Source organism: Lissotriton vulgaris, chromosome 4_1, assembly GCF_964263255.1.
Source record: "Lissotriton vulgaris chromosome 4_1, aLisVul1.2, whole genome shotgun sequence".
Lineage (NCBI taxonomy): Eukaryota > Metazoa > Chordata > Amphibia > Caudata > Salamandridae > Lissotriton > Lissotriton vulgaris.
The window spans coordinates 1,261,454,729-1,261,479,796 of NC_141691.1; the positions used below are offsets into that span (position 1 = coordinate 1,261,454,729).

At 44.9% G+C, this 25,068-nt stretch overlaps 1 protein-coding gene across 1 annotated transcript in view; it reads left to right on the forward strand.

The window, feature by feature from the left end:
* The window catches only part of LAMA1 (laminin subunit alpha 1), a 533,346-nt gene that overhangs the window by 170,145 nt on the left and 338,133 nt on the right, over positions 1 to 25,068 (forward strand). Inside the window, exons 4-6 of the mRNA XM_086965467.1 lie at positions 4,396 to 4,638; positions 20,977 to 21,156; positions 22,314 to 22,403. Coding sequence (XP_086821593.1) covers positions 4,396 to 4,638; positions 20,977 to 21,156; positions 22,314 to 22,403 — 513 coding nt within the window. The remainder of the gene's footprint in view (positions 1 to 4,395; positions 4,639 to 20,976; positions 21,157 to 22,313; positions 22,404 to 25,068) is intronic.

The following is a 25,068-nucleotide window of genomic DNA, read 5'->3' on the forward strand; positions in this document are numbered from 1 at the left end:
GACCATTGGACGTCCATTCAGCACTAGTTCCAATGGACAGCGCAGCACTGGGGAGGAATGTTTAATAGCATCTATGAGGTTAAGCTGAAGACAGAGTTTAAACACACTAGGATTACTAAAGCATTGATAAAGAACAGTCATAGACCAACCGTCCTGGCACTGAAGTAGACTCCTCTTTAGGTAGAAGTGCACATGTGATCATGCAAAATACTGGCACAGTGCATCAGAGCCAATGGCTGAAGTGGGCTGACCCATTGCCACACCCTGAATGCTGTGGTTGGAGGAAGTAAAATGTGAATCATAGTTGAACAGACCAATGTATGAAGAAGGCTGACCCAAACACCCGCTTTGACCCTCCTTATAAGTGACCTGGTGTTTAGTGTGATAATTATTAGTGGCCATTGAAAAGACACTGATGTGTACTGAAGAAAATGGGTTTGAAAATTGTCACCCATTACAAGTTTTGCCCTCAAAATGGGGCATAGCATATGGATTTTGCTGCTTACAACACCGAAATCATCCTATCTCATTATTTACTAGCTATTTCCCCTCTTTAAATTCTAGCAGGGTAATATGGCTGGCACATGTATGTATATACAAATGTATTTTTTATTCATTGATTTATTTGATTACATGAGAACGGCCAGACAGTGCCTCTATGCTAGACCTGCATATACATAAAATTAATTCACATAAGCCTTGAAGCTTTCCCTGTGAGAAAAGTATTTGTCAACATATGACATACGAACTTTCCCCAATGATCGAATGCTAGACCACATCAAAAATATATGTATGATAGGTACAAAAATTGCCAATTATGTTGATCTTGCGGTGCAACCGGATGAGACGGAGTGAGTTTTTGTTATCCAAGAAATATATAATCCCTCTGAAGTTTCTAACACAAATCGAGTTACCTTTGTCCCCTCCATCATCATCAGAAGGCTAGAAGGCACATTATCATAAAGTAAAAAACATTGAAATCTTACACCCGCCTACTGAGGAAAATTATGGATATTAATTAGAAATATAATTAATGTGATGTGAGAGTAAAACAATGCGTTGAGTATGTAATTTAATGCCTTTGGGGTGTTGTTAAGCATGCCGTTTTAATGCGTGAAAGAAAACTTTGCCAGCGAGTCTGAAAAGACAGTTGCTGGTTGTGTTTTTTTAGGGTTGTTTAGTGGGGCTGTCAGTTGATGGTCGATCAAATGATAGGGTGGGAAATCTGATGATGGTCAGGTTTCATTGTAAACTCTTTAATGCAGTGAATTGCTTAATACCCTCAAACGAAGGGGCATACAAGGGCAATTAAATGTTTACCCCATATCAATCTATTGCTAATTACACCACACATATGATCGGAAACCACACCATGGGTCATGATACATATGACGTCACCAGTGACTTTATTAACGTCACTCCTGAAGACGGCCATATTGTAAAACTCTGAAGAATTAAACTGTGCATCTATTATGCCCCTTCCTGCTCTTTTTTATCTCAAAAAGCAAAGGACAAGAGAACACATTTTGAAGCCACTATAACCATGCAACAGAAGAGATCATTACGGGGTACCTTTGTTAATCTTCGCAACATTGAAATTGTGGTTTGTCTGAAAAAAGGTTTTGGTGGTCTTATTTCATGGTATGACTAATTACAAGTTGACAACAGCAACTGTTGGCATCAAGCTATGTCAAGATTCAGTGGTTTAAACATGTACTGCTGATGTATTCACTCCCCGTGAGCCTCCTGTAGTGAATTTTGGGCAGAGAATGTGACTTGTATTTTCATAAACGAGCAACAATTACACCCAGACATTTGCCCACGTGAAATGTGATTATTTTGAGGCCAAGGCCTACCCGACAGCACAGCTGTCTTGATTGCTAAAGACATTATATGGTATTTGGAAAGCTTCCCTGGTAATGAATTCCTCCCATTGCTTACCATTGGCTTTGTGGTTAGTAACTCACATTTGCTTGCTTTCTGTTTGCTGGCTTTATTTGTTTTAGGCTGTTCAGCTTGAGTTGGTACCTCGCGAAGATCATTCCTTATTTACTGTATCCTTCCAAGTGCTCCCTTTCTGTATACAAGTCTTTATATCTTGTTCTCTTCTTGTGTCATTTGCTGTGCATTGAAAGACAGAGGTCACATGCCAGGCGTTTTCTTCCGAGGGAGTTTTGTGTTTACTTTTCTTTACTTTTCTTTCTTCAAAGTGAGAGTATTTATGTGACACTCTTGCTATGAAAAGTTTTTTTCTAGCACACAACAAAGTTTAAATGTCCGTAATGAATGGTGCAGACATTTCAGAATGTGTAAGAATGAGGAAAGCACACATAAAGCGATTTTGTTTTGTAATTCTGAAGTGTGATAGAAACAAATATTTTAATAAGTTCAAAACAAATCAATACTCTGGGTGATGAAATGCCCACACATTATGGTATCGGTGCTGTTTACTTTTATTAATAAAACTATATGTCTGGGCAAATGTAATGGTCATGTCAATTCAAAAGGCATATTTTGTAATGGAAGGGTGCTCCCACACCATGCATACTCCACTCTACGCCACTGCACTCTACTCTGCACCACTTCACTCTCCCCACTCCACTATGCACCACTTCACTCTGCATCACCGCATTCTACTCTGCATCACTCCAATCTACCCGATTGCACTCTATGCTCTCTACTCGATTGTGCACTACTCTTCTTTATGCCAACGCGCTCTACTTCACTCTGCTCCACTGCACCCTTTGCCACTATACTTTACACCACTCCAGTCTAGGCCACTCCCCTCTGCTCTGAACCACTCCACTCTGTGTCAGTCTACTCTATGCCAATGCACTGCACTCTGTACCGCTCCACTCTACACCACTGCACTCTATGGTAGTCCACTCTGTGCTACTCTAATCTTCTGCACCAGTGCATTCTATGCCACTCTACTCTGTGCCACTGCACTGTACCCTGCACCACTGCACCCTACCCTGCACTACTTCACTCTACACCACTTTCCTCTTCTCTGAAACAATCCACTCTATACCACTGAACTCTACGCCACTGTACTCCACTCTGGGACATTCCACTCTGTGCTGCACCACTCCACTCCACTCCACTCTATGCACTGCACTCTACATCACTCTATTCTACTCCACTCTTCTCTATGTTCTGTAGAGTGGTGTGGCTCACTGGTTAGAGGCGGCAGACCCGTAAGCAGAGAACGGCCTGGGACCAGCGTTCAATTCCCGATGCGGCAGGGTCGTGGACCAGTGTCAAACGGACTTGATAATTCTCGCCTCGGTGCCTACTCTAACCAGGGAACACACTCGGCATCTCTGGGCATTAAGCTTGCCTCATCTCTAAAACGGCCCCCCACAGACGCCGGGGATGCCTGGTTTCACCTTGGAGATAGCCAGAAAGGGACCATCTCACAGGGAAAAACAGGACGGGTTCCCCAGCAGTCTTCAACGCCAGGATACTCCTTGGAGTCACAGTGCGCTTTACAAGTACACCCACATTTACATTTACATGTTACCACACTCTCTGCTACTCTAAACGAGCGTATTCGATGCCAATCTATGCTGCACCACCACACTGCATGCCATTATAATCTACTCTACAACACTGCACTTTACACCATTGTACTCTATACCATTGCACTGTACATCACTGCAGTCTATGCCACTCTATTGTACTCTGCACCACTGTACTCTATGTCACTCTACACTAAGCCACTACTCTACCCTCTTCTACTTTACACCACTGCACTCTGTGACACTGTACTCTCCACCACTGCACTCTACTTTACGCCACTCTACTGTACTCTACACCAATGTACTCCATGCCGCTGCACTCTGAATCACTCTGCCACTGCACTGTGCAGCACTCCACTCTGCACCACTGCACATCACTCTACGACACTGCTTTCTATGACATGGCTCTCCACGACACCCTACTCTGCACCCTTCTACGCCACTGTACTCTACTCCACTGCACTCTATGCCACTGTACTCTAGGCGCCTCTACACCACTCTAATCTATGCCACTACGTTCTACAACGCTACAACACTCCACTCTACAACTCTCCACCATCCGATACTCTATGCCACATTATGCCATGCAATGCTAATCCACAATACTCCACGCCACTCTCATCTTCACCACAAACTTTAGGCATGCTGTACAGCATTCACACTGGTGTACAACATAGATAAACAACTTGGGAAAGCCAATAGATCTTGCATGGGCGAGACCTATAGGTTTTGCCAATGCTTTTTGTTACATATGTACTGGAACGAATAAGGTTTTTGCAAACGTTGTCTGTTATGAATCAGTTTCAATGTGCACACTCATTCCCTATATCTTAGTTCTTTTCTTAGAATTGATAGATGTTTTAATTCTCGTTAGGTCTTTCGAGTTGCATATGTCATCATCAAAGCTGCAAATTCTCCCCGCCCTGGGAACTGGATTTTGGAGCGCTCCATTGACGGCGTTGACTTCACCCCATGGCAATATTATGCCATCAGTGACACCGAGTGCTTAACTCGATATAACGTAACGCCAAGGCTTGGCTCGCCCACATACAAGAAGGACAACGAAGTGATCTGCACGTCCTACTACTCCCGGCTTGTCCCCTTGGAACATGGAGAGGTATGAGACTCATGTGTTGAATTAGAATCACAAATCTTTGAGAATCTCTTATTTTTGCATTTGTTGCTGCTTTGACAATTGTCGTAGTAAGCAGGTCGCACTACTTTAGCAGTGGCTCAGATATTCACCTTTTCAAATGCTTAATTCCCAGAATTATTGAGTTTCGTGTGCCAAATGAATATTGTATAGTGAATGTCATATCTGGAATCATGTATTTTATTTTACAGGCTCCTAAGACTAATGTGCTTTCAAAAGTATTTTTGACCTTTCAGGCCAGCTGAAAGCCATAAGAACATGAGGAGACAGGGATGGTAGAGTGTATATTTTTTATGGGATTCGTAGGCAGTTAACCACATCGAACATTATTCGAGAAAAAATTCAATAGTTCATGTCTATTTTGTTATTGGACTCTGGGGCCATGTTGTATTGGGAGCCATCATCAACATAAATCAGCAAAAAATTAGAAAATTCACTTGATGAATGTGCTAATTTGCAGAACTGTGAGTAGTTTGAATGTTGCTTGAAAATGTTTGGTACATCTATATCTGTTTTCCTCTCTTTTCGTGGTAAAATAGCCGAACTATGTTTTCTGTCAAACCTCTGCATGACAACATGTGGGGCGAGTCTTGAATACCAGTCGCCCTACCATTTTTTTCCACACTCGATAGAAAAATTTCGAGGAATCCTTCACAAAAGAAGTGAAGCCAGTGCGTTCGCCCTTAGATTTTACACATCAATACAAAGTGAGTTTCTTTCATGCCAAGTCTTTATTAAACTGTAAAAGAAGCCTCTTTTGAAGGGGGAGCACCTGGTCTGCAAGATCAAAGCACCCATGGCGAGCAGGGTTCTCGTCTGCAGGAAGTCTGCAATCCTCTCTTGCATTGTTAAGGGGCAGCGTCATTCAAGATGTGCAGGCCCACTGTCCATTGTTCTTGTAATTAATGCAGTCCATTCATGGCGCGTTCTGTAATTTATTTCAGATGCATAATGAAACAAGGCAATAAAATCAGTGAGGAGGCTGTTGTGTTTTTCGAGGCAGTCTACTGAACATTATTCGACGGCTTGCAGTTCATGAATAGCTAACTTCCCAGGCACAAACAATCTGTTACTTTTGCAAGAGACTTTGTAGGCCACATTGCTCTGTTAAACCCAGTGCTTAATTTGAGCCTGTGGTTTCCGGTCCTCAGAACACGGAACGTTTCATGTGCACCAGTTAAGGACACATTCGTTTACAGGCGGATTAAGTGATTTGCCCAGAATCATAGAATGTTGAGCCGACACTCAAACCTGGTTCCCTCGCCCCAAAACCAGCAGCTCTGGCCATTAGGCCACATCCTCTTCCGACTTTTGTTAGTTCTGTTGTAGGTAGCGCTAACAGGAGAAATGGGCCAGGCGCCAGCGGCCTCCTGACGAGAGCCCCTGCACTTATGTTTTTTACAAATTAACCACTGGTTAAATCATTGATTCAGTACCACTAGTGCACAACGTCGCCATCAGCTAGGTCATGTACGTTTAGTGGCAGTCTGCCCCTTCACTGTACTGACTTTTCTTTCAGTAGTTTGGCATTTATTCAAGAAGCTTGGTAGGAGTCTCAAATACAGAAACATCAATCATATTTTCTGTAACCAAACAGGGGCGTCGCCGGGTCAGTAAGATTGGGGGTGTGTTACCTTCAGATTTCCTAACAATCGGGCTGGCATTTAATTTTAAAATACATTATAAGACAAGCAGGGCGCTAAGAGGATTGGGGGCGTTGCTAAGTGAGACAAAGCACATCCTTTTCTGAAATAACTAACATTTTTGAAGTCTTTCCAAACAGAAAGAGGGAGCGTGTGTGTGTGCGTTTTTGTCTGTGTGTCTAAAGTTTCCCAGAGAAATCCGACACACACCTCACCATACCCGGCTGAAGGCACCTGCACCCAACTATTTATCCCAAAATACATAAGCCCCCAAATATCCCCCCTCGATGAAGCTGTGCCCCTGTAAACAATTGATATTATTTTGCCTAAAAAACGTAATATATGACGAAGCCAGAAAAAGAAGTAGAACACACATTTATTTGCCTGTTTTCATTGAAATTATGACAGAAGATTTTGCTTCTATTGCTGAAAGAAAAGTCAAAGATGAGGTGATTGGCTCAAGAGATGAACTTTGGACAAGTTTGTATTTTAAAATGTTGGATTTCAGCATTTTCGTAGAAAACCGACTGACGCAATGTTAGCTCTTTTCAAAACAGATTAAAAATAAACATTTGGATATGGATTAGGAAAACTACGTCTCGTGATTTATTTCAGGAATTTCGGCCTATAAATTAGGGCTGACCCAGCTGTTCTCTCCGGCAGTTCAAGAGGGGCCTCACAAAGGGTTAACTATCTCAGTTAAAGAAGACTACCAAGAAGATGGCTGAATATCTGTAGCTCGGATTCAAACACGAGTGAGAATTTCTGATGTTGTAATTTCACACCTGGATTCAGCAATACTGGGATGATCGTTTTCTGCACAATTGCGATTTCACCTGAGGTATGGGTAATTTCCTTGGAAATCATATTTTTCGGCACCTGTTTTCATGGGTAATTCCTGAATTCAAGGAAGTTTCATGAATACATTCTGCCAGTTTTGTCCCGGAAAGGTAGCTTCGGGAACACAGTAGGTAATAATACTTTTGAGATTTCTGCATTTCTCAAAAAGTATGTTTTGAACAGAATCTCTCCTTTCCAACTATATCGGAAATTCTAAGTGACTAGGTATGAGGATCTATTTGGTTTAAAGTTGTGCTTAGATTTCTTGCACAATAATGATGCAAGTAATTTTGGTATCACTTTGACACTCATCACTCGACTATTTGACAGTGGCACGGTAGGCAGGAGCATGGGCAAATATGTTAAACATGCATCTGTTGGAGTGGGCTACAGGATTCAATTGTCTATCTTCTCTTCAAATAGTCATCCAGTAATAAATTAAACAGAGAATGCCATGGCATAAAATCCATTCTTTTGACATACATGTAGGGTTGGTACAGTTTCCTTTGATTTAGAACATGTTTAACCACTTCGCCGCAGGGCTAATTCCCCCGCGGAGCGGGGGAGGGGGCTGCGCGCGGCGCCGCGTTGCTCGTGACAAGCTCAGCTCGTCATGCTGCACAGTGGAGCTGTGCTCATGGACGAGTTGAGCTCAACACGACTCTGCCCACTTCTGTGGAACGCCCGCACAGGAGGGGAATTAGCCCCGCGTGGGCGTTCCGCGGCCGTTATGACAAGCTCAGCTCGTCATGAGCACAGCTCCACTGTGACTCATGACTAGCTGAGTTCGTCATGAGCGTCGGAGAGGTTAAACACAGTTTGGAAACACAGTTTGGACATGTTGGGATGGAAAGGTCCTCATCATGTCAATTGACTTGAACCCCTGCCCTGAGTGCCCCAACTGTACTGATGTCTGAATCCCTAATGCTGATGTGTGTATCATAGGTAAACACTGATCATGTGTGTGTGTCTTGAAAGAGGCCTGTCTCACAGATAGCAGTTTTGATGGTCAGGGAGGGGCATCCAAAACGCTACCCTCATAGTACTGAAAGGTTATTGCCTTTACCAGGAGATACGCAGCACAAGCGCGGTGGTGGCAGCATACCATGTAGTGATCAGTGGAAGTGAACAGGCCTTTTTACCTGTGTCACTAGAGTGAGGCCCACAGGCTCACTCATTCAAAGTTCTGCTGCTGTATGCTTAACTCAACCATCGCCGACATTGGTTTGGTGTGTAGTGCTGCACAGTACATGTGTGATGTACATGGGATGGGTGTATGTATGCCTGTGAGTGGTCCAATACAATGATTAAGCATTACTGGGCAGTGTGTGTACGTCATATGAATGTGCTGGGTGTACATATACCTGTGATTGGTATAATACAATACTGTAGTGCTGTGTAGTGCATGCAGGTTATATGCATAAGCTGGGTGTATGTTTGCCTTTAAGTGGTACAATACATAAAGCATCTAATGCTGTGCAGTGCGTGTATGCTGTATGCATGTGCTGGGTGTATGTATACTTGTGAATGGTACAATACATGTAGGCCTCTGGGTTCCATTTTGGGAGACCCTGAGCTGCATGTTGAAACATGAGTAGAGGAGGTAGAGAAACCCCTCAGACAGATTTATTTATTGCTGTATTCCTGGAACCTGGGTGAGACACACACTGGAAGAGGGAAAGCCACGCTCTCCCCTTACACTTCAAAGGGTGCTCCTTGATTCAGAGAGAGGTCACAAGGAAGGGGCCTGTGCAGATCTCAGGAAGGAGATGGGGCTGATATGATTTATACAGCATAGGGCTGAGGCCATGGGCAAACTATTTGATACACATATCACTGTGGTTGACATCCAGGTGTGAACTCTAGTCGCTCCCATGGCCTGTGTTTGAAGTCTTCTACTGTGAGGGACTGCTTTCTGAAAGAAGAAAAAGCAAAAGGAAGCAGACATCCAACATAAATGCAAAATACTCAGACTCTAATCACATTTGGTGTCTGGAAATGGACTATAGGAAGGGGAGCTTGAGACCCCAACATTTGTCAAATGTCAAGCAGTGAGAGGAGGAGAAGCAGGACTTTTGCCTGTGACCAGGACTGGTTACCAAAGACGGGGATTCTCCCAGCTGGGTGAGTATACATCACCTAGGGAATCCAAGACCACATGCCATGGGATGTATGTCGTTAGAACGCATACTTTTACAACGCATACCTTTACAACACATTTTGTACACCGCAACATCCATTACAACGCATTCCATTACAACACATGCCATTACAACGAATTCTTTGAAACTACCTTTACAACGCATTTCACTACAACGCGTACTACATTTACAACACATACCATTACAACGCATACCATTACATAGCATGTATGGTAAGTATTGGATAGTGTAGGGGTAAAAATTACTATTCTAACTCCAGGGGGTGCAGCAGTAGGGTAAGTGTTGAATAGTGTAGGGGTGAAAATTACTATTCTAACTCCAGGGGGTGCAACAGTAGGGTAAGTGTTGGATAGTGTGGTATGCGTTGTAATGGTATGCGTTGTAATGACTGCGTTGTAATGACATGCGTTGTAGTGGTATGCGTTGTAGTGACATGCGTTGTAATGGTTGCGTTGTAAAGGTATGCGTTGTAATGGATGTTGCGTTGTAAAAGTTTTGTTGTAAAGGTAGTGCGTTGTAAAAGTTGCGTTGTAAGTGTTGTTTCCCCATGCCATGGAGTTGGAGCAACAGCACCTGCTTGCTTGCCAAGGCCAGTGTGCCCTGTGAGGAAGAGGGGAGTGTTGGAGGGAGCGAGGTCCAGTGGGGAATCCTGCCATGTGAATTCTCTCCGTATGGTGCAAGGAGACAACTGCTTCACAAATTGGGTCATTGCCCATGTTCAGTAAAAAAGTAATCAACCTTCATATTCCAGTTTAAGGCCCATGTGAAGTGAGAATCTATGTGCTGAATGGGTTGTCACCTTTGTGCAATAAGGAACTGGTCACTCTGTATGCCAAATGGAGGCTGCCTTGAACTGAGCTATGATCATCGTTGTGTCCAACGGGTGATCGCCTATGTGCAATGAGGGATCGCCGACCCTGTATACAAGCAGAGGAGTGCATGAAGTAATTTTCTGTGCTGATGGGTTGGATCCCGTGTGTAGTGGAAAGGGGGTGACCCCGTATGCCAGAGGGGATCACCGGTACCAAGCAAGAAGTATGACCTGATCAGGATTGTTACCATAGGAGAAACGCCACTGTGAGGACCCCTGTGGACCTGCATCTTGACAGAGGATTAGCGCCAGGTTTGTTTGTGAATAGTGTTGAGAACTGCCCAGAATTGGATTTGGAAATGTTTTCAACCTGTACATTTTAGGTTTGGCTTAATGGTACAGCCGTCACTGTATCGTAAGTGATAACCTGAAAACATCTTTAAAAACACTACTGAAAGTGGAGCTTTGGTCCAGCCGAAATATTGATTACCTTGAGTGCAGTATTTGATTGGGTAGAAGTTGTGTGAGGCCTTTAAGAACGTCTGTATTTGCACTCCCGTTGGCTCCTGAGGGTTGTTCCCTTGTGGCTGCCCTGTTAACAGCAATGATGGGGAAGCCTGCAAAATGAAAAACCACCACCTTTCTGTAATAGGTACTGGCTAAGAGAATTGTTTTGTGAGCTAGCAGCAGCATGACCAGCAGAGGCGTCATGACAACCTGACTGTGCTCATCAGCTTGGATCATGTTTTGATTGTTAGGATAAACCTACTGGAGAAGACAGCTTCCCGATAATGGTGTTTATCTTACCCAAATAATCACACAGTGGAGTGTGAGGCTGTTTTTTTTTTCTTCAACCATTTAAGTTTGTGAAACACACAAAAAGCAGTTCGTTGTGCCCATCGTCTAGGCACTCAGAAGGGCGGGCTGTTCCCTGCACCCTTAGCCTGCGGTGCCAACCCACTGCCGTTGCCTATTTTCTCCTTCTGTCCCCATCCCAGTTGCCTCCTGTGCAAACTCCAAAGCCTAATGCGGATTCCCTCTCTTGCACCAACTCACAGCCTCAATTCTCTCTCTCTAAATTTACTGGCTCCTGAAGTGCTAGCTCCTCCCTTCTGCACCAGCACCTACAGCCCCAGCCTGCTCTCCCATCTGGTACTAGCCCATGCATAACACTCCCAACAAGCAGGCCACTGGTCTACGTTACGGCTTTAGCAGCAGCAGTAACAGCTGGTTTGGCCACAGGTGACACACCCCAGCAATAGCTGGTATGTAGACCAGTGCTTCTAGGTGAAGGGTCCCAATGTTTTTCTGAAGCCCCAGCCTAATTTCCACCTCCATACTGCAGTCCCCAGCCCACAGCCACAGTCACATCAGTTAACCTATAGCCTTTAATGCCCACTCCACCCCCTCTCCTATAGCCTACAGTCCCCTGCTGTACCACATTACCACTCCTTTCGGGTTCATCTTCACAGCGTCAGTCCGATCCCCCTATCACACCATCCCACATCTTCAGTCCACTCTCTCCTCTTTCCAGTGACACAAATCAAAATGATGCCCCCCTGCAGATTGTAAAAAGCCCCCCTGAGTCTCCCATATCTCATGAACATGAATTGACCTTGGCCTAAAGAGTCGAGGTGGCCCTAAAGGGGGCTTGTGTTACCCCCCTGTCTCTTGCACGAGCCCTACAGTTGTGGATGAACTGAAAAGGCATCGAGTTAACTGTACCACCTGCATCCAGGCAACAAAAAGCAGTGACACCAATAAGTGCAATCCTCAGCTTACAATCCACGAACTGCAAACAACTCACCCAGCAATCTTCTTTGATTATGGTGGGAAGGGAAAAGGGCTGACCTGTGGTCTCCGTGACATTTTATAGTTTTGTACTTCCATATGCAACTGTTATTGTCCACAATAATACAAAAACCATGATATGCAGTGGTCAGCAACACATTGTACCTAATCCCTATTAAAGTCACACAATACATGTCTGCTACGAGATTTGCCCATCACCAGCACTGCACAGCCAAATAACCAAACACCACCAAATAAGCAGGCATGGAATAATTGAAGAGATCTGTTGCATGCTACTGAACAATTCCGGAGGACTTTAATATGAGGCAATCACTAAATAACATTACAATCTGATTGCTTCTGTACATCTCACATAGACACTCAGATATGGGATGATAAAAATGCCCATACCTACAGATCTCTCCACTTCTCTCTCCCTCTAACCATGCAAGCACAGGACCAGAACTATACACAAAATCTCAGATTGGGGAGCCCAGTGCAGTAAACAGCTATGCAGACTATATCATATGAAATACTGTAAAGGGACCTACAGAGTTGCTCAAAGTTAAGAACATACTGAAAACCTTAAAAATGCACATTTGACTCTTGTGCATCATCATCCAACATGCTGCGCCCCATAGCATGATAACTGAACCTCGGTGGTCATCATGCATGACATGGAACACTTCCCACATTGGATCAAAACAAAAGCAGCATCCTTCCAACAACCCACCTTACATGGTGTCACATAAAACTCATGTAGGCAAGCGCTTCAGCACTCCACGTAGGGATACTAATCGCTATATAAATGCTACAACACAATACTGGAAGATCAGGTATTCTGTGGGTGCTTTTGTAGATATATGTGTATGTTACCATGGGGCATATTATCAAGAAAGGTCGTTACATTATCGCCGCTTTTATCGGCAGGAAACTGCAGATAAAGCGGCGATAATGGGCTTGATAATATGCTCTATGCAATTCCAATCGATGCCCATGTTAGATGTCTTCACATCTAATATGGGCTTCGATTGGAATTCATAGAGCATATTATCAAGCCCATTATCGCCATTTTATTGGCAGTTTCCTGCCGATAAAAGCGGCGATAATGTAACAACCTTTCTTGATAATATGCCCCCAAGGGTATAGAAATCCATTGGGCTACTCAAAAAAGTAAGTTGCACTCGTGAGTAATTTACATGGTACTTTGTTTGCTCTAACACTTTTGATTTACTATCCTACTTTGGGCTATTCACAAAATCTGAGTGTAAAGTAATTCAAATGTGTAGACTTACAGTCCTCCAACCCCTGTAACAGTAGTAAGAACAGCACCATACATGGCCAACCACTTACTGCAACACCCTCCCATAGAAAATAATGGACGCAGGAATGTAGCGGTTAACCCCGTAAGAAATAATGTTAATTTTAAAAAAGTTACAAATATAATAACATTTATTTACTGTTAAAAAATATAAAAATAGATTTTTTAATTTCATTATAATTTGAATAACATTTTCTGCATTCAAAAAATATTGCAGCAATAACGTTTATTAAATATAATTAAATGACTTTTAATTAATTGTATGCACCACTTTTAATAACTATTGATGCATTAAACTTTAGGCGGGAATTTATTTGTAAATTTGGACTTGATAAAAATATTTTTAGTTTAGTTTAACACATTTACAATAGTTAAAGATGTATTTCAAGGGGGCGTGGCCTGCTGCGCAGCGGAATGGACGCTTTCTGAGTGCGCTCCAACGGCCGGGATTGAATCCTAAATTAATCCTGCACTCCGGGTGGGTGTCGAACTGCCAAAACTCACTTCATGTAGAGCTAAATATGCGTGGGCTCTGATGGTAGAGATCCGAAGACCAGCCTGAGCTCTAGTGCTGTGTCAGTCGGTTTAAGGTTCAAGCGCCGGAAACCTATGTGATCCCAGTGGAGCTGCCGGAGGGATGCGCCAACATTAATCTCAGCGCTTGGACGCCTCTGGGCAGCAATCGCGCTCAACAAATCGATAATAATAATAATAATAATAACATTGAGCCCACTGCTGCTGCTGGAACACAGGCCCTGCACTGGTGAGAGGGGCTCAGTCGGTCTCCCAGCGGCCGCGCCAGGACCCGCGATGCAACGCCTCGGAGACAGGGTGCGGGGGGCTGCTGGGAGCCCATGCGCTCATGTGGTGAGACAGACAACGAGCGGAAGAAAAATATCTGGGGCCGCCCGACGCGCGGGCCCGGGCAGGTCGTAAAACTGAGCCCGCGGGTGCCGACGGGCCTTAGGCTGCTGACGGCTGGCGTGACGATGAGGGCATTTCAACGCTAGCACTTGGCCCTGTGTAGCAGAGATTGAGGACATTAAGCAGAACGCTGGGAGTTGCCCACTCACCAGCGAACTGTGAGTACTTGCTTTATAGCTGGCTGACACCCTGCAAGGGGGCACCTGGCCGCCATTTTGTGATGCACACGAACATTGCTGCTGGGCACTGAAGGCATGCTGTATATACCACCCGGGCTGTTGTGGGAGTGGAGTTCTAACAATAGGCATTGGTGGCTGCTGGAACAACTGTGGCTCCAGGGGAAGCTCATCACCGGGCGACCACCGTATTGCGACTACAGGCGATATCGAGGGGCTGCCCTCTAATGCTGGCACCTGCTCTGTGGGGGTGTGGTTGTATAGATGTGTACCCACGGAAGACCTAGGAGAGAGTCATTCACGGAGAGGAGTGATCCAGTGGGCATTTTCATTGCAATTTGGATAGGAGCACCTTTCTTTACTAAGCGCCACACCATATCTACGCCACTCCATATACAACCATTGACATTGTGGGGTCTGTTGTCAGCCGCGGCTGGTGGGCCTGACCAAGCAGTGGCCATAGCTGTGACCTGTGGGCGTAACGGTCCTGCTGTGCACCACGGGTGACACCGTGAGGGCTTGGCTGCGCAACTGGGTAGTAGCCACACGTCACTGCGGTCTAAGCGCCAGGACGCCCACGGGTAGCAGTGCGCTATATAAATACCTACACACACACACACACACTCTCAGGCACAAGAGATATAATCCCGGCCTGAACAGTTTGGTAGCCGCGTACAACACAGAGTTAGACGAGGAGACCACAGGTGGTGATGGCGCGGCATTGAGGAAGTATTGTGTATTGGCACCACAGGGGACGTGATACCGCGGTCTCCTACTGTCTTGCCAGGATGGTCCTGGTCTGGGCTCGCTTGTTGCATTTCAAGTGCTTCCAACATCATGGGCAGCAAGACGCTAAACAACCGAAATTGACATTTGAAAATATGCTCTCCACCCGATATGCGGAGTCGGAGCATGATGCACAGACGGAGGGTCAGCAAGGCTCACATGTGGAAGATCAAGGAGAGGATCTGAGATCTCTTATGTTAGAGATGCGTTCCAGCCTCCGCTACATAGAAACAAAACTGGACACTCTAACATCACAGCTGGACTCAGTCAAGTCGCAGGTATCGACACAGGAGACGCGTCTTGATGTATTAGAAAACCGTCACACAGAGTTTCATGAGTTCCAGGTGGAGACAAAGGAGCAGCTGATCCACATGGATAAGCTGCTGGGGGTCATCAGAGCTAAAAATGAGGATTTAGAAGTGAGATCGAGACGAAACAACCTCTGCATTAATGAGATTCCGGAGACGACGGCCATATCTAAAATGGAGAGCTGTATAACAGAGTTGCTGCATGAACTGTTTGACCCTCACCTCTCCCCCCGTCTTTGTGGTGGAGAGGGCTCACAGATCGCTGGGACAGAAGCCTCCTGTTGGTGCACCACCCAGGCTTATCATAGCAAAGCTATTAAATTATCAGGATAGAGACCTTGTGGTCCGGATGGCTAGGGGGGAAGGCCAGCTTACACACAAGGGGAACACCATCTCATTCTATCCTGATTTCACCCCAGCGGTGCAGGCGGCGCAACAAGAGTTTCTCCAGGCAAAACGAATCCTTTTGCAGGCACAGATCCCTTACTCGCTGTTATACCCAGCTAAGCTAAAAGTTTAATTCAACGGAACTTCTCACTTCCTTACCGACGTGAAATCTGCACTAATATTTGCTAAACATGTAGGAGGGAAGAAGAATAAGGGAAATCGTGAAGTCGAGGGGGCAACAGTAGACCACCTAAGTGACAATGACTAATCTGGGTATCGTATGGTCTATATACTGGCTGCTTGAACTGTTAAAATGTGGGACTTGCGCATTGTTGATTGAAATGTTACCAGGTATTCTGATGCTCTCCATTACGGTGGTTGTTATTGTTTGAACTGCTGCGGTCTTAGGCAGGTAGCACCATCCACAGCACTCCCGGTTACCTTTTGCAAAATAAGGTCGTTTGCCGGTTTCGCTGCGCCCCACGGGAAGATTCCCTGTTATAATGAATATAAATTTGTGTTTTTCTTTCTTTAGGGTGGGTATGCTACAACCTGATTGGGGGGTTGGAGTGGGTGGTGGGAGGGGGGCAGGGTTTGTTTCACCGTTTATTGCCAATGTAAATGTAAATTGGTGGCATTACTCTGTCATACATGGTTGGAGTACTAAAGTCGTTGCTGCACACACAAACGGTGTGAGTAAGCATCATACGCTAAACTGCCTTACTTGGAATGTCCGGGGGCTCAATGATGGTAGAAAATCGAGACTGGTTCATGCCTATTTATCCCGACATAATGTCAATTTATGCGTACTGAAGGAGACACATTTGAATGTTACGCCATCACAGAGACTGCGTCATAACCGATGGGGACATACCTACTCCTCAGTATACTCCAATTACGCACGGGGTTGCTGTGTTGCTCAAGCGGGGTTGGACTGGAAGGAAGGGTTAGTACATGGGGACCTTGAGGGTAGATACACCTTGGTACAGGGACTTCTATGTGGTGTCTCTTTAGCTATTGTGGCCATATATGGCCTAATGTCGATTCACCAGCATTTTTTAACACTGACTGGACAAAAATCAGGGCGACGGGCTGCAGTACGATATTATAGGGAGGAGACTTTAATGCCATCCTAGATGATGACCTGGACAGGAGAGTTTCCGCCCGCACTTTACATCCAGCAGCTAGCACCGCCCTGAAGGAAATAATGGCTGATGGAGATCTGATAGATATATAGCGCAGCAGACATCCTTCACTTAGGGAGGGCACTTGCATCTCTGATCATCGCAGTGCATGGTCCCGTTTAGATTATTGGTCGGTATCTAGGGATGTTGCCACTTGGACCACAGACGTAGAACACATGCCTAGTTCACTATCCGACCACTCCCCATGTTTACTAAAACTAGTGATCCCTAACTTGCCCAAGCGCACCTTTACTTGGCGCCTCCCACCACACGCTCTCCTAGACGAAGCCTTTAAAGAGGAGATCCGGACCGATATCACTGAATATTTCGAGCTGAATGCAGGCTCGGTAGAAACCGAAGCTTCGCTCTGGGAAGCTTTTAAAGTTATCATTAGAGGCCAATGCATCGCCAAACAAGCCGGAGTGTTGATGGCAATAAGAGGCTCGCTTGTCGCCTTAGAGGCTAGTATAAAGGCACTGGAGGTGAAGTTTTATGCAACCGGCGACCTGGAAACCACTGGCCTGCTGAAGGCCAAATTGATAGACTTTTCTGAGGAGGCACAACGTGAGGTTAAGTTCTTAGGTAAATATGCAGAGGCGAGGAGATATGGAGAGGGGGACAGGCCGGGTCGCATGCTAGCTGGTATGATAAAGCCACCCAGGTCCACAACATTTAATCATGAAATACAAACTACACCAGGCACCACGGTCAGGGGACAGGAGGAAATTTTAAATGCATTCTCCGTTTTCTATTCTAGTGTCTATACTGCCACGCAAGAGGCCTGCCTCAAGGGATTGCAATCCTTCATGGACTCAATTGCACTAGTTTGGTTCAATGACACTCACAGAAAATATATGGATCTCCTGTTTACCATTGAGAATGTTGCCAGGTTATAAAAAGCATGCCGCTTGACGAAGCCCCCGGCCCGATGGCCTGACCACATCTTTTTTATAAAACTTATGTTGAGGAGCTGGCATCTAGACTGTTGGTGGTGTATGAGGAAGCCCTAGAAGAGGGAATACTGCCCAACACCATGAGGGAAGCCATAATCATCACTTTGCTAAAGCCCGGTAAGCCAGAAATGAAGATGGACTCTTATAGACCACTCTCCCTGATGAATGTTGATGTTAAAGTATTAGCGACACTGATTGCCAATCGGCTGCAGCCTTTATTGCCTATGGTAGCACTATCTGACCAATCAGGGTTTATCCCGGGGAGATCAACGTCACATAAAATACGAACCATTTTTTCAGCTTTGCACTATCTACACCCAGAAGTACATGCCGCAGTAGTGTTTTTAGATGCCACGAAAACATTTGATACACTCAAGTGGCCATATATGTTTGCCATTTTGGGTTGTACGGGCTTCAGCCCGCTTTTCATTCACAGAATACGATTGCTATATACCTCACCCAGCGCCCGGATCAAGGTGAACAGACTACTATCTGATCCCTTCCCTATATCATGAAGCACAAGGCAGGGATGCCCCCTTTCCCCGCTATTGTTCGCAATAGCAATGGAACTACTGGCCGCCCGCGTCCGGCAACATCACACGGCGCGAGGTATAGGTTTCAGCTCCAGGAGCCTCCTAATATCACTATATGCCGATGACGTGACCCTTTATCTTGTTAACCCGGAAGAGAATCTGGACCCAGTTTTGCGGGAATTCATTTGGTTCGGGGGCTTGGCTGGGATTTCTGTGAATTGGTCAAAATCGGTGATATTCCCCCTGACGGAGAATATGCCGAAGGTTGCTTCCGAATACCCCTAAAGTGGGAAGCAGAAGCAGTCAAGTACCTGGGTATATGGATAAGCCGGGAGGTACAGGAAATATGGAATCTTAACTATAGCAGAGCTGTCATGTGGCTAGAGGAGATGGTCAAAATATGGGCAAAGCTGCCACTGTCCCTTACTGGTAGGATAGCTTTAGCTAAAATGGTAATTCTGCCCAAATTCCTATATTCCGATTCCTCTCACGTCACACTTTTTTAACACTCTTAAGTCACATCTCGTCTCTTTGGCATGAGCGGGCGGACATGCCAGGGTATCTTGGGATATGTTGACACTGCCGCTGCGTCAGGGAGGCTTGGCGGTCCGGATATGCATTTATATGCGCTTTGCACTCAGGCCCAATATTTCCATTTCTGGGTACACCCGTCACCCTTTCAACCCCACGTGGAGCAGGATGTTGTTGCACCTGTCCCCCTCAAAGTAGCTATTTGTAAACCGGCACACCGTCCTAGGGAGGACATAGACACCGCAGGTACGTTGAGATGGGCATGGGAGGAGCTGCGTAAAAGGGCGGGAGTCCCAGTACTATATGCCCCCTTGATCTCATTGTCACAAAACCCACTTTTGCCCTGTATTACAGACGGGAAGTCCCTTGAACAAAAACTGCACCTTCACACCTTTGCTGATCTGTTTCCTGATAATGAATTTAGACCCCCAACAGCAGATGATGACCAGGTTGTGCCCTTCTCTGAGCTCTTCTTGTATCATAAACTCCGAACAGCGGGCCGTGCCCTTAGCAGCAACTTTCCGTCAGCTCCCCCAGTGTTGCCCACACTGGAAAACTTGGTAGGATCCCCATCCCCCGCAAATTAGTCACAAGAATTAATAAACACATAAATAACTCAACCCCATTGGTCAATCCCAAGTCCCTACAATACTGGAATGATGACCTACCCACCCCACTAACCGAGGCACAATGGGAATTCTGCTGTGGACAGCTTACAGAACTTTCTCCCAACTATAGGCATAGACTGAATCATTTCAAATACTTGCACAGATTCTATAGAAAAACCATTAGCCTACATAGGATGGGGCTCAGAGAGAATAAAGGTTGCTGGCGTTGTGGGTTTTCTCCTGCTTCGTTTCTACATGTGACATGGGCTTGTCCGACATTTACAGATTATTGGTCTAAGATTTTTATCTCAGTGAGCCAAATTATTGGACGATCCGACACTCCATCTCCCATAATTGGCTTATTGGGAAATGTCAAAGATACTCCGCCCAAGACATGTAAACTACATGCACTGCTTTTATTATTTGCCAAAAGGCAGATTGCTGTATGTTGGGGTAGGAGGAGGGCACCATCGGTTAAAGACTGGCTAGCCGATGTCACTTATGGGCACACACAACTGACTGCATTCTGGGAGCTAATGCCACCCACCTCCAGGCCTCGCGACATCTGGGAGCCTTTCTTGCAATGGGTACAGATTCAGAAGGAGGCTGTTGAGGTGGAAAATGCTGCTCACCCATAAAAGTTGCAAAAGATGGAGGGATTAATGGGCATCAAATGAGCTGTGACTGTCCTTTATTTCTAATAATAGGTGGAAAACGTTGCAGAATGTATATGACTGCTTATATTGCCTGTCCTCTGTAATAGCAAAAGGATGTCTTGATTCCGAATACTCGTATGTACATACTCTACTGTCAAGAGGCCCTTGAAGCTACATACCTAATGTAATCTATATTATTGATGCACGCACGAAGTACCCAACTATTGCATAATGTACTACTGTATGTTTTATGACTGCACCAAGTATCATGATAGACGCAACATCAAACTGGCTTGTTCTGTTGTTGGAATGTTTTGTATCTCATCAAAATGCCAATAAAAAAAAACAATTATGTATTTCAAAATGTAGTTAATAATGCTGTAGATTGTTTTTTATTTAGCTATGCATACTTTTTCCAAGTTCAGTAATCTCTGTTTTTACCCATATTTCACGTCATTGAATCAACACTGGGTCTCCAGCCTATAAACTAGTAACATTTACTAAAACATGCTTTGCTTATTACTTTCTTGCAGGCATGGAACTCTATCTAGTGAGTTTATAATGTTCAATTTATGCGTTCTGTTTTGAAAAGCAGATATGTTTTGATAGTGCAATGGCGTCCTCAATAAAGTTATAACAAAGGCTTGTATTCCATTGGCTAAACATGGCCGCTTGTCTCCCACCGTAGATTCACACATCCCTCATCAATGGCAGACCAAGTGCTGATGATTTGTCTCCAGCGTTACTGGACTTCACATCCGCTCGATACATCCGCCTACGTTTGCAGCGTATCAGAACACTCAACGCTGACCTCATGACGCTGAATCGGCGAGATCTCAAGGATGTTGATCCTATTGTCACTAGAAGGGTACGTTTCTGCACGTGATGCTGCCTACATTGACAGCAACTAGATTCAATAAATTCTTAAATGTCTCTGGTATCGTCATGAATGAAAATATGAGCATATTTTTACAAGGTGCCTACAAAATACCTTGGTCTACTCGACAGGATGCTGAATAAACCAGTGTGAGATTAAATCTGGATCTTTAGCAGATTTTGTTTTTCTATGTAACCATGATCCAAGTTAGGTTTCATGGTTGGGTTGGAATGTGGAAGAAGACACCTAGGGGCAGATTTACAATTACTGGCGCATCCCTGCATATCAGCAGGGATGCGCCAGTAATTGGGGCAAAAACAGCACAGATGCGTCACGCATCTGTGCTGTAAAAGCAGCGCATTGCTGGAGTTGTGTTGCAAGCGCGATGCAGCTCCAGCAATGATCAGGGGGGCCCTATCTGCACAATTCTGCGTCAATCCTTACGCCTGCTTCAGGCAGGCGCAGGGTTTTGACGCAGCATGGGCCCAAAAGTGACTGAGTGAAATCTTGTAGATTTCACTAAGCCACTTTTGGGAGGCGTTCCTGCGTCGGAACGCCTCCCCCTGCGATGGTACGCCTCTTCTGGTGCAGGGCATTACAAAGTGACACATCTGGGAGATGCGTCACGTTGTAAATACCCCGCACCATGGCGCATCTTTTGCGCCACCGCAGCGTCACAAAAGTGACGCAACGGCGGCGTAAAAGCTGAGCAAGGGGCTTGTAAATCTGCCCCCAAGTCTTCAAAGAGATGTGGTCTGCCAATGGAAAATAACCTAAGAGCAGTCACTCATGACTTCTGACATAACCTAAATATTTTTAAAATGGATAATTGCAATCAATATAGTTTTCTGATGTCTTCTGGGAAATTTACCAACATTTAATAGTCTTACCATACGTAAAAGATTACAGTAATGATTGTTACACTTCATTTTTTGCCTGAGCTCTTTATTTGGTGGAAAATACATCTTAAAATTCTTTACAATCGCTCAACCAGACTTTTGTCCTTTGGTTAATAGAATGCAGACTTTGCAGCTCATTAGTTCACCACCGTAGTTTGTTAGTAGAATAATTAGAGTTCATTAGGAAGTAAATGTTCCATGCAGTGGCAAAAACATGCCTTTATGTTGTCTTTGCTATTTTTTCTGCAGTATTACTATTCTATAAAAGACATCTCAGTTGGAGGAATGTGCATTTGCTACGGCCACGCTAGCAGCTGCCCTTGGGATGAAACTACAAAGGTAGGAAGTTTTTTAAAGTTTGTTTTTTCCAAGTGATATCTCATAAATAAATCATAGAAAAATTCTTATTAATCATATCTTTAATTGAGAATATAAACATGGCTACAGGGAGCACAAACTCTGGTATTCTTTTACAGGTGAGAATGTTGATGTTCATAAAATTCACAAATTCACATATTGCCCAAGTATTGTGGATTACTTTACCTAGTTTATTTGCCTTCAATTAATATGTCAGTATGTTTCCAAAAACGTGTTTTTTATGTTTGAAATTCTTTGTTGGATGGACCCATCCTTGCGATGGAAAGATTTTCACTGATTCCAGTAGTTAACCATTCACCAGAAACCAGATCTTTCGAGCCCCCCATAAGAATGGGAAATAGCAACATAGATCCCGCTTTACCCTCTCTAAATCTGCCAAGTGTTTCCTGATTTATGGAGATTCTTCCCTGCTTTTCAAAGAAGGTGGTGAATGGGAGCAGGAAGGGATGGGGATCGTGGGTGAGAGTCATGGGGTCTCATGTTGGCTTGAGGGTACAAGAGGCCAAGTCTAGTCTGGAGAAATGCTGTCTGCTTTTGGCCAGCGCTTCTGCTGTTGGCATGTGCGGACTTGCATCCACCTTTCTACTTGTGCGGTCGGTGGAGTGACACTGGGCCACAGGAGCCATGGGTCTCATTAGGGGTACACTTGATAGTTCGCCCTGTGATGCTGTAGGAGACAAATGGAGGCCAGGTTGTGCTCCTGCCCACAGACCCTGCCATTAGCAAACACCAGCTACAAGCCCAGTTAAGTTTTATCAGGTGGATAATCACACCTGATAAAACTAGTCCCTGTGTTTCTATTCCCAATGGTACTGGTTTTTGCAGCGTGAATCTTTCTGGATACATTAATACACCATAGGTGATTGGGTTCGGAATTGTCTCTCTCTTTTTGTCCTTTTTTTTGAGTAGGTGTCATTGTCGACCATTTGGTGCTATGTTCCTCCTTTACTGACATCAGATGTTCGACACCGGGAAGCCCCACTGTGTGATTGCCTTCTTTAGATTCTTTGTTTTCCACTGTTCAGTCTGAATGGAAATGAGATAGCTCCTGGATGGGCAGAAGAAAAAGGAGTGATTTGGAGAAAAGACTCCAATTTTCTTCAACGCCGAACATAGAATACTGGAGGACACCAAGGATAAATCACCATTTTCCATCAAAAACTCTGCGTTTTCAACCCTGATATTACATACAGTCGTTGATCACATGGATTTGAGGCATGGAGCACACACCAATGAGGTTCTGCCCTAAATGCCATCAAAAGCTTGCTCAAAATGTCAACCACAAGGTCTGCAACATGTGCCTATGCAACGCTACATGTCAAAGGGCTCTGATGCCTGAGCTGAATTTCAGCCAAAAATACTCCAGGTAGAGAAAAAAAGAGGAGGCAGAATGCGCCATGGCAAAGGTTCAAAACTGAACTCCCAGGAATGAGTCAAGGGCCTACTTTGAGGATGATGCACGCAAGGAAACCCAAATGGATCAGAATCAGGACTCAGTTGCCAAGAGAATCAACCTCCTAAAAGAGAAAGCACCAAAAATCTCAACAGCGAAGGGCACTGAGAAATCCAGACAGAAGGTAACATCAAAAGGTAGCTGGGAACAAAGCCCAGCGTGTTGGAATCCAAACATCCCAAGTCGACATTCACCTCAAAATCCATGACGGTAGAGAGCAAACACAAACCCAAAGAGCCCTTTGGATACAAACCCAAGTATACTACAGAAGGTAATCCCACAGAACCTGTCTTGACACTGAAAGGCCTGGAGAATGTGGAAGTGAGAAGGAATCATGCGAGCTGGAACCTTCAGCACCAAAAAGGAGGATTTTGCTGCACAGCGGTTAACCGAGTCCACCGGCATTGAAAAGAAGAGGCAATCTGAGGCAGAAAGGGTTAGCACTTGATGAGGATGAAGAAGGAGTTTAATGACTCCCTAAAGAGATGTAGGTGTCCTCTTTAGCAGTCAAAGGAAAAAAACACTTGACGTTGAGGAGCTGGATCGGCCATCGTTGCCAGAGCAGTCGGAAGAACAGGAAAAGGACATTTTTAGAGTATGAGGAGGACGTTGAGGAAAGATCCTATCAGCAGGGAGCATTCATGTTAGACACCTTGGGGTAAGGATGGCAGGACCTGGACACTGACTCACCAGAGGAGGAAGTCAACACCTATCTCCAGAGACCCTCACTGCCTGACGATATCGCTGTTTCCAGTACCGTGGTTAAGATGGCTGCTGACACCCATGGGTCAAACTAGAGGAATAACAAGCAGAATCATGTTTCCTGCTGGAAATTCTACTACCTTTGCAGTGAAATGCTGCTAAATGTGTTGGACCAGGGAGAGATGCTATTAGGGAACTTGCAGCAGCAAAAGCAGCTTTCACAAGAGTCAAAAAGAAATATAGATGCTCCACTCAAGACCCAACATACATCAGCGGATGTATTATCATTTTGTCAATAGCATGGAAGAGGGCAAATCCCCCTCACCCCAGCCACAGTAGGCCCACCATCCTACAAGAAGAGCAAGTAATGATGGAAGGTTAATTGAACATTGCTGTGCAGCAGAGGACCACAAACTCCAGTGCCCTTCTGAATAGGTACAGCCACCATCAGTGGGAGGAGATGGAAGGCCT